The 10,433-nt window shown below is 42.6% G+C and overlaps 2 protein-coding genes across 2 annotated transcripts; one reads left to right on the forward strand and one right to left on the reverse strand.

The window, feature by feature from the left end:
- The first annotated feature begins 845 nt into the window (after positions 1 to 845).
- Positions 846 to 3,136, forward strand: LOC308378928 (C-signal-like). Its single transcript, XM_080855955.1, has 6 exons — positions 846 to 999; positions 1,095 to 1,149; positions 1,310 to 1,497; positions 1,724 to 1,891; positions 2,147 to 2,257; positions 2,897 to 3,136. The coding sequence occupies exons 1-6, from the start codon at positions 856 to 858 to the stop codon at positions 3,008 to 3,010; spliced, it is 780 nt and encodes a 259-aa protein (XP_080712081.1). The 5' UTR covers positions 846 to 855; the 3' UTR covers positions 3,011 to 3,136.
- A 3,586-nt stretch (positions 3,137 to 6,722) lies between these two features.
- Positions 6,723 to 9,640, reverse strand: LOC308378842 (E3 ubiquitin-protein ligase TRIM35-like; the record flags this gene model as incomplete). Its single annotated transcript, XM_080855845.1, has 6 exons — positions 6,723 to 7,285; positions 7,457 to 7,575; positions 7,822 to 7,844; positions 7,947 to 8,177; positions 8,386 to 8,481; positions 9,089 to 9,640. 6 exons carry the CDS (start codon positions 9,638 to 9,640, stop codon positions 6,723 to 6,725), a joined length of 1,584 nt encoding a protein of 527 aa, XP_080711971.1.
- Between the last annotated feature and the right edge of the window lie 793 nt (positions 9,641 to 10,433).

The following is a 10,433-nucleotide window of genomic DNA, read 5'->3' on the forward strand; positions in this document are numbered from 1 at the left end:
CTGAGCAGTGAGCGTAGAGACACTATACCTGTCTCTGAATTCAACCCTGCTGGATGGATGGCAGGTATTTTTAAAGGAAGGGGCCCACACAGTGGCACAGCATTCCTCCTTGTGTATACTTTTTTAGACTTCTAAGACAGTTGCACTGTTTGTATTGTTTTGTGTTTTAATGTATATTCTGTGTAAGAACATTGAGAGCCACTTTACCAAGTCAAATTCCTTGTTTGTGCAAACTTACTTGGCCAATAAAACCTGATTCTGATTCTGATGTAAGAGCAGGCTGATGGTTGAAAGAAAAGAAAGAGACTACTTCACAATTAAACACACAATTAAACCATTGTACTCTTGCCATCTGATACAAAAGCCGGTGGAAGTAAAGGTGATTCTAACCCAAGGTGAGAATATTGAGGTGATGTGAAGTTCTGACCAAGGCAAGGAGAATGGAAGCAGAATTCCATGTAGTAGTCCTGCGTTTGATCAATGTGTTTGTAACAGCACAGATGCTCAATAAAAAGTAAAAAATAAAAAAAAACATATTATTACACATATACATATGCATACACAGCAGAAATGTGCCACATCATTGTGACAGTATAGATTTCTCCCTAAGGAAGTCACAAATTACTTCAGCTGCTCTCTAAGTATGCCATCTCCATAGTGATCTGATAGTGTTACTCTCCGCCTAGCCACTGGCTCCTCCCAATAGGGTGTGTCAGTGACTCAGCTCATTTTATGGAATCTGAGGAACTATGAAGAGGGAGTGGTCACTATAGAGCCATTAGTAGAGCACAACACGATAAATGCTGAGGGTGAAAGGGCACCACACACAGTTAGAGAGACTGGAAGAGAAAAAGTATGGCTGGAAAGGCAGGTAACGTTCTGATCACAGGAGCCAATCGTGGCCTGGGGCTTGAGATGGTCAAACAGTTGGCAGAGATGTCCTGTCCTGGCCGGAGGATTTTTGCCTGCTGCCGTGATCCCAGCGCTGCCAAAGCACAGGTGAGAGTTCAGCAGAGTTCAAGAATAGAGTCAAAGCTTTTGTATTTGTTTTCTGCTGGTATGCTACAGTGCACATTCTTTCATGTGCTACACAGGGTCTACAGGAGCTGGCAAAGAAGCACCCTGGAGTCATTCATGTTATTCCCCTCGGTAAAGAAGAATTTAAATATGTCACCTTTCTAACACATCATATATCACATTGTTCTCACAAGAACATAATGTTACAATAGAAAGATGAGATGAATCCGTCTTTTTTTCAAGGAAAAACTTGACAAAACAAATTCCCTTGATTCTTGGCACTGTTTTTCAGATGTTGCTGATCTGTGCAGCATTAAGGAGTCTGCCAAGCAGGTGGGCTTAATCTTGGGGAAGGATGGACTCAACCTGCTGGTCAACAATGCTGGAATGGCCTCTCATGCTGACATGAAAACAGCAGGACCCAAAGACATGCAGGACAACTTCAACACCAACGTCATGGGACCCATGATGGTTACCAAGGTAACTCAAGAGTGCCGTGGTGTGGTGCTTTAAAGTTAATAATTTAAAATAACCTTATTTTTGCTATAAATTAGATGCAGTATACGTCTCTCTCTCTCTCTCCCTCTCTCTCTCTCTCTCTCTCTCTCTCTTGTTCTTCCTCTGTTGCTTACCCATTTTCCGTTCCCTCCTTTCCTGTGTGATTGTTTACTCATGTTCTGCTCCCTCCTTTCCTGTGTGAGAGCAGGAGTTCCTGCCGTATCTGCGTGAGGCAGCAAAGAGCAGTGGGGAACCAGGGATGTCCTGCAGCAAGGCAGCCGTGATCAATATCTCCACAATACTGTCCTCCATAGCAAAAGTTCCTGAAACTGTTGCCTTCTTCCCAGTTTTTGCACTCCCATATCGTATTAGCAAGGTACAGACATATTCACCACTACATTTTGATTTATCCTAATGTCTCCTTTCCACTGCTACAGCAAGCATGATTGACACTCTGTGTAGACAGTGATCTGTTTTAGCAAGAAAGTTTGACTTGCATAATTCACTTCTACAAAATGAAGTTGACTCACGTATGATTTAACTGGAACTTCTCTGCCCACTAATAATTTCTCCTTTCTTGCCTTCTTTGGCATTAGCTGAAATGAGATATTTGCTCTCATCCTCCCTGCAGGCAGGTCTTAACATGCTAACAGTGTGTAACGCAGTGGAATTCAAGGAAGATGGGATCCTGTTTGCCCTCTTACACCCTGGATGGGTGCAAACTGACATGGGGGGGCCAGGGGTGAGTAGTACTCATGCAACCTGCTGCTTCTCCAGGGGGAGACACTGAAGCAATGTTCATCCCCACACTTAATCAGTCAACTATACTTCCTCACTTAATCTGTTAATCATGGTCTGTACTCTCTTTTGGTTTCAGACCTAATTGTTGCATAACTTTGTTATGTTTGTTTTATTCAGAACTGATGTTGTAAATGCCTGTTGCAGCTTGAATAGCAACAATGAGTCTGCTTCAGGAGTGCCAGTGCCTTGTGACATTTCCTGTCATATAATGCATAAATAACAGAACATTACCCATACATTCAGTTGCTTTGGATGTCATTAACAATAGCAAAAAACTGGTCCTTCTGGTTCTGTCTCCCTATCATTCTAAGATTGTGAAATGAATCTGTTTCTCCCACTGTTCTTTGGACTGTTGGTTAGACAATAATTTGACTTGATTTGAATGTAATCAAATCAAGTTGTGTTAATCAAAACTAACGCTAACCAACTTGATCAAAATACAGGAAAAAGTCTACAAGTTGGCGATTCTGTATCTGTGGGATTTAGTGCTTGATCGTCTTTTTGCCTTTGTAAATGTATTGGCGTATTCTACATGTAACAAACATCGGTCTGACGACATGTTACTTTTTTTGGCCACTAGGGGGCAATTGACGCCCAGGAGAGTGTCAGTGGTCTGCTGAGTGTTATGAGCTCCCTGACTGAGAAGCAGAGCGGAGCCTTTCTGGACTATAACGGACAACCTCTGCCCTGGTAAAAATGAAGAAGGGATGCTCACTGTCTCCCAGTATTTTATTGCATTACTTGTTTTTCACACATATTGCATGAATTGTGACCATACAGGCCACTTTTGTCGAGTGTGATGTATATAACTATGCCACTGTGTTATATTTGAAAAATATTTTACCATGTAATAAAGTTGATTAAACCCTTTTTAGTAGATTCTCATACGCTGATATATTTATTATATATGTTTCAAGTATTTTTAAATCATTTGTACTATTCATTACAGTACTACTTTATGCACTAGTCATGACATGAGTGTTTATATGAAAAGTTGTACTAAAAAAGTGTATCATTAGTATATAATATATAGTGCAACTACAAGCACAGGTCGACCACCAGCTCTTCCTAATGATTTAAAACAATATGCAATAGTAACTAGAATGCTTTTTGTAATAGTTCAGTCCGTTTTCTCTACCAATACAGTAGGTACTTTGAGAATGGAGTCCAGTCTTTCAGGCCATTCCATGTTTTGTACACAGACTTCTGTTATGCCTGCTCCTTATGAACCAATCAAGAGGCCTTCCTAACTGCCTGTCAATCAAAAGTGCATGAACCGCGGTTCAGTATGTTGGAGCATTTTAATGGTGTCTGTAAGGCATACCATTCATGAACGCATACATTCGTGTTATGAATGCATGGATAATTACATTCATGAATATGCACAAACTAAGCAGGGAGCAGTATACAGGGAGAGCCAGGGTAGAACACACCACTTGGAGTGAAAAGTATGTGACATACATGGCCTGTTGTTGGGACCTCTTAGGATGCAACATTAAGGAGTCACCCAGTGATCCATTGATGACCCTTAGCACATCACATTCGATGATCCTTTCCGTGTTGTATTTTAAACGTTTATGATCTGTTGGTGTCAGAATAATAAGTCCAAATATTACCTTATGCTGAGGCGCATATATTGTTAAATAGAAGTCTTACAGACTAATAAAGTTAACTGTTTTCTAGAATTAAAAAAGCAATATTATTATATTTTAAGTCCAAAGTTCAAACACCTTCAAATACCTCAAATACCTCAAATATCTGCCTCCATAATGATCCTGTGATATCAAAGTCTGATTTCATTATTACTTCCTGCTCAAATATAGTCACAACTAAGGGTTTCTAGAATCATCAATCTAATAATTAATGAATACGAAATTTTGACCTTTGATAAAAATCAGTCTCCAGGTGCAATTCATTTATCTTTTTGTTTACTAAATATAGGCAATACCATTTTAGTTCCTTGGACACGGTGCAGGTAAATGTGACACTAATCCTAAAGATTTACATAATCTTAATAATTATACGGTTGTCAGCAGAAGTTAAAATGACAAAAAGAATTGCAATTAACTGAGGAATCGTGATAGAATTGAATCGTGTCCTAAGATTCGTGATTAAATCGGATTGATTCCCAGCCCTAGTCCCAGCCTTGCAGGGGCCTTGAGTCTTAGCACAGAATATCTGAGGTAATGTCATTAGAAGAGCAGTAGACGATAAACACTGAAGGTGAAAATGCACCACAGAGAGAGAGAGAGACTGCAAGAGAGAGAGAGAGCATGGCAGGAAAGGCGTGCAACGTTCTGATGACAGTAGCCAATTGTTAACTGGGGCTAGAGATGGTCAAACAGCTGGTGGAGATGTCCTGTGCCGGCCAGAGGATTTTTGCCTGCAGCCGTGATCCCAGCACTCCCAAAGCACAGGTGAGAGTTCAGCAGAGTTCAGGAATAGAGCCAAAGCTTTTGCTTTTTTTTTTCTGCTGGGAACATTCTTTCATGTGCCAAAGAGTCTACAGGAGCTGGCAAAGAAGCACCCTGGAGACATTCATGTTATTCATTTTGGTAAAGCTGTATTTCTATTTAAAACATATTGTTTCAGAGTACCATTCTATAATTCTGAAGAACATTAAAAGTACATTAAGTAGTCTAAATCTAATCCAATTACAGAAAACATTAGAGCAAATTATAAGTGACAGAAAGTTGATTTAAACTTTACTAATCTTACATCTGAGAAAAAAATTGACATCGCAAATGGATTCCTTGGCACTGTTTGTAAGAAGCTGCTGACCTGTCCAGCATTAAGGAGTCTGTCAAACAAGTTGCTTCAATCCAGGGGAAAAAAGGACTTAACCTGCAATTCATGACAACATGGAGACTACTCGGCCTAAAGAGATGCAGGATTATATTCACATCGCCGTCATTGATGGTCACAAATGTAACACTGCTCCTAAAGAGAAACTTTGTACTTCAGAGTATATAAACAAAAATACATATCTAAAAGTAGCTGTTGCAAATGATTGCAAAGATATACAGTAGGTATTGGTCTTTCTTTTTCTCTCTGTCACTGTCCCTCTATCTGTTACTCTTTTCCGTTCACTCCTTTCCTGTGTTATCAAGAGTTCCTGCCCTAGCCGTATCTGTGCGAAGCAGCCAACAGCAGTGGGAGGAGGGAGGTCCTGCTGCAAGGCAGCTGTGGTTAACATCTCCTACATTGCAGGCTCCATAGCAAACGCTCCTGAAATAAATGCCTGAAAACTTCCCATTTCTTGCCATCCCATACTATATTAGCAAGGTACTGACGTTGACACAGTTCAGTCATTGTATCCATTTCCTTTCTTGCATTACAGTGAACTAAACACTCTTGACCGTCTTTTTGTAGTTTTCATCTCTGGGAGTAGATTCAGAGTGAAAGTCTTACACGTGATTTGACTGGCAGCTAACTGTTCACTGATAATTTCCCTACTCTATAAGGCATTCTCGGTCGAGGCATTAGAGACCGAACGTTGAAAGACACAGTGTTCTGAAATGTTTTAAATTGAATTTCCACACTCATGCCATCTGGACCTAATCTGGTTTTGCCACGATTGTTACTGCGGGATCAGTTTTCAGTGGAAGTATAGATTAGAGATTATGGAAGTGAATGTGTGCTTGGCTCCACCAGGACATACTGTTACATCATCTGAAATGAAGCATTGCTGTCTCCCTGTAGGCTGCTCTAAACATGCAGATTGTGTAACGCAGAGGAATTCAAGGGATCCTGTTAGCCCTCTTACACCCTGGATGGGTGCGAACTGACATGAGGAGGGAAGATGTGAGAAGCCATGGCGTCAAGATTTGTATATCCATACCCTTCATAAGCCCAAACTAAAGTTTTTTTTTCTTGGTTAAAAATGAAGAGCCACTCTTTATGTCCCAGCATTTAATGAAACACTAATCTCAAACTAATTTCAACTAATTTGCTGCCTTCAATTCAATTTTATTCAATTTTATTAATATAGCGCCATAACAATACAATTGTCTCTAGGCGCTTAACAGAGCCCAGAGCCTGAACCCCCTTAGTGCAAGCACAATGGCAACAGGGGCAAGAGGGCCTTTAAGGCATCTTTGACATAAAAACTCAGCCTGTTCTTATGTGGGATCCAGAGACTAAATGAGTTGTGACAATTCTGTCAAAATGAAATATATTCTATTCTATTAAAATATATCACATTCAGTTATACTGAAATATATAACCCCCCCCATCATATCAGAATCACATGTATTTCTTATTACATTCATATTCTGAATCAATCTTTAACAACCAATTTATCACACAGACAGGGAAATATGCCTATCAACTCACATATCTATCACACGTGATATCAGTATAAAGGATGGACTTGAAGTCACATTGAGTAGGAGCAGTGATTTAAGTCACCAGGTGGCGCTGTTCCATACAGCTACCTTTACAGGGCACACCTTCAGTGGGCTGGAGTTGTCGCCTTTGATGTTGGCTCCGGGGCAGAGGAAAGGGAACATCCTCTCGGTGAAGGCGTGGTCACTGAATGTGTAGATCGGCGCCATGGCCACAGGGTTGGAGAAGGTGACCTCGCCCGCCTCGTAGTCCAGCTGCACCCTCACCCTCGTCAGCTGTCTGTCGATGGAGAGGGGTGTGCGGGGCCTGGTCATAGCCGTGTACTCGCCGTCCGAGTACGAGATGGTCCAGAAGCCTCCCTCGGGGCAGCCTGAGATCGTGCCCTTCCTCTCCAGGGACTCGTTGACCACCCCCAGCACCCAGTCCTGATTCTCGCCCACCTCCACCTCCCAGGCGTGCCGGCCAGCGGTGTAGCCCTCGGAGCCCAGGACGAACACAAAGTGGTCGAAGCGCTCGGGGTTGTCTGGCAGCTGCTGCACCACGCCACTGTTGGTCACGCTGGTCAGGTCTCTGTTGAGGGTGAGCCAGGAGTAGGCCGTGTTGGGATCCAGCGTCACCGGAGCTGAAACAAAACAGATACAAAAGAGTGTTGATCACAAGAATTGAGCTGTGGATACTTGGAAACAGTGACTCACTTTATATTTGTATTCGATACCATTTATGTACTTTTGTACTTGAATTATAATATTATTAATATTTCTTTTTGTTCACAAAATGTCAACCCCATACTCACTATATTCCACAATAGACTGCATTTTCTCCCAGACTCTGTACTTAAGAGAGCCAAGGTGCTTGGCAACGTTCATCAGCACTCCAGGAACTTTCTCTGGCACCTTCTGTGCAATTTGGGCCCTGTAATGAGGGTATTTTTCTGTCAAAGGAGTGTGGTGTGTGTGTGTGTGTGTGTGTGTGCGTGCGTGCGTGCGTGCGTGTGTGCGTGTGTACGTGTGTGTGTGTGTGTGTGTGTGTGTGCGTGTGTGTGTGCGTGTGTGTGTGTGTGTGTGTGTGTGTGTGTGTGTGTGTGTGTGTGTGTCTGTTGGCATGTCTACCAGCTGGTATGTATAATCCAGACAAAAGAACACAAGTGAAATTGCTCACCTCTTGGTGGTATTCTTGTAATTCTATAATTTGGAGAAATATATTAATCAGTCCCAATAGCCAAAAAATACTTGGAAATAAATACAAATACAATCTGCAAAAAAGTGTAGCTGAATGGCACACACCTGAAGAAACTTCGTGTCACTGGAGGCGATCTCGTTTTCGACGGCGATGACCGCGTGAGAGAGTGTGAGGATGTCCCGTGTAATGCTGTCTGTCTTTTTCTTCATGATGAGCCTCTTTTGCTCCTCTTCCCCCTGCAGTAAGTCAATCCTGGCAGCCTCCTCCTTCTGGAGGAACTGGTACATTTCTGCAAAGTCCTCCCTTATCTGCCTCTCTGTCCTCTGCCTCTGATTCTGTTGATAGAGGCCAACATTTTGGAGCTTCCATGAATAATTTACTATCATACACAGTAGAAAGATCTTTACAGATTTTTACAAAAATTGTATCATGTTGTTCTGATGCATTTGTTGGACACTTTTCAGTGATTCAGATTTTGTCATTCAGTAATTTACGTTTTATGATCATAACAATAACAATGACAAGCGTCTTTGATGTTGATACCTGTATGTGTACTGTTGTGTCATCACATTGCTGTTTCGCCTCATAGAACCCACGAAGAATTTTCTTCAAAGGCATCACATCTTTTTTCATCTCTTCCTAAAGGAAGACACAGGAATGAATTAGTACATAAGGCGAAACTTGTGGTATAACCAGGCATACATGCCTTACATTATACAGCATTTGAACAAAAAATTAAAGTTATTCATCTACATTCACTCACAAATCCATGTACGAACTATACGTATGACAATACACCTATTTGACCAGTTTGTGGTCTTTTAATGGATAACCTGGTGAAAAGAAACAAATGGACCTCACTTTGTGCTTCGCAGCACTTGATTACTCTCACAGCATGCCTAGTGAATTTGCAGCCAGCCAAATTGTTTCTTAATCAGTCAGAGATATGACATTTTCATAAAGGTGCCTGGCAGCAATTTTTTCACCATTCAATTCATTTTTTTTTTTTGTACATTTCTCCAAAACTCATTTGAGCAACACAATGAGCCTGCTCGAGCAGACAGAGTGTAATAAAGGATAATGTCAGACATGTCTGCAACACTGAGTGCTGGCGTAAATGAGAAGGTCAGTTGGGTAATACAAAATTATCTGTGACACCCTGACTGTCTCTCTCACTCTCATTACTCCTGCCATCCCCTAGGGTCATCCATTCCCACAAGTAATAAGTACTCTCTCTCCATCTCACCTTCAGGTCTTGGGCAGCCTCTTCCACGGGACACACACTGTGTCCCTGGTGCTTTTTAGATGTCTGGCAGACGCAGCACAGCACCTCGGCATCCTCCTGGCAGTACAGCTTGACAGGCTCTCCGTGTATTGGACATAGTTCCTCAGTCCTTATCAACCCTCCACCACCAGCACCTCCAATGGCCCCTGCGCCCTCAGCTCCCCCTCCCTGGCCCTTGTTCCCCTGCTCCTTCAGCAGGGTTTCACAAACGTTCTTCAGGGCCAGGCTGACCGTGGGCTCCTGCAGCGAGCACTTAGTGCGGCAGACTGGGCACTCGCGCTTGGACGCCTTCTTGTTCCAGAACTGCTGCAGGCAGCTCTTGCAGAAGCTGTGGCTGCACTTGAGCACCACGGGGTCGGTGAAGATCTCGCAGCACACGGGGCACGACAGCTCGTCCTCCAGCATGGACTTGGAGCGCGACGACATTGCCCGCGGCCTCAGCTCCGCCACTTTGGGGCTGAGGAGGAAGCTGGGCTTGCCAGGCTGGGAGAGCGCTCTCGGTCGTAGCGGCATGGTGGCTCCAGACAAAGTCAGAAGTTAGCTTCTCCTTGAACAAAAGAGGAACCCCTGTCTGTTACTTCTGTTTGTAAGTGTAGTATACTTCAAAGCTGTATCTCAAAGCTCTTCCTCTATGACCTGTACATCGCTGCAACCTTCTCAGCTCCTGACACCAAACCTGAGGTTGTCAACTAAGCTATTGGTCAACCGCAAGACCAGAAGAACTGGTCCGCCTCTAACCACCAACCAGTTCTTAAGTGCTTTCATGGCCTGGCACACCTGGCCACCTGACCTGAGCGCAGTCACCACACACGCCCATCACACTCTATTGACTGCCCACGTCCTTCAGGCAGCCTCACAGGATCCACCAACACCAAAACATCACTTCTCAGAAAGAACTTGTTTGCAGTCAACAAAACTGTTTTGAGGACTCAGGTTAAGTTAGGGGTTGAGTTGACCGTAAAGTCGTCACTTTTCTTTATATAGCACATTTCAAAACAACAGGAGGTGCTGTATAAAAGTGCAAGGTAAATCAACTGAGAAAACATTTAAAGAATAGAAGAATGAGAGTTAAAAGGGCTAAAACATATAAAAGCAAAAAAGGTGTAACAACAAAAGACAAAAGTGACAAAATAGAACCCAGGGAAAGCCTGTGTATGTAAAAGTGAGTTTTTAATATGGTTTAAAAATCAGATCTAACATAAAATAGGAGACTATTCCACATGGGACCAATGACAGTAAAAGCTTAATCACCCTTTGATTTAAAATAACACCAAGGTAAAACCACTTCAAGCTCATTGGAGGACTT

This window comes from Sprattus sprattus (genome assembly GCF_963457725.1).
Source record: "Sprattus sprattus genome assembly, chromosome: 18".
Lineage (NCBI taxonomy): Eukaryota > Metazoa > Chordata > Actinopteri > Clupeiformes > Clupeidae > Sprattus > Sprattus sprattus.

Coding starts and splice junctions, on each gene's coding strand:
- LOC308378928 (XM_080855955.1), top strand. CDS start 856: ATGGCTGGAAAGGCAGGTAACGTTCTGATCACAGGAGCCAATCGTGGC. Junction 1,498..1,723: donor GACCCATGATGGTTACCAAG/GTAACTCAAGAG, acceptor GTGTGAGAGCAG/GAGTTCCTGCCGTATCTGCG. Junction 1,892..2,146: donor TCCCATATCGTATTAGCAAG/GTACAGACATAT, acceptor TCCTCCCTGCAG/GCAGGTCTTAACATGCTAAC.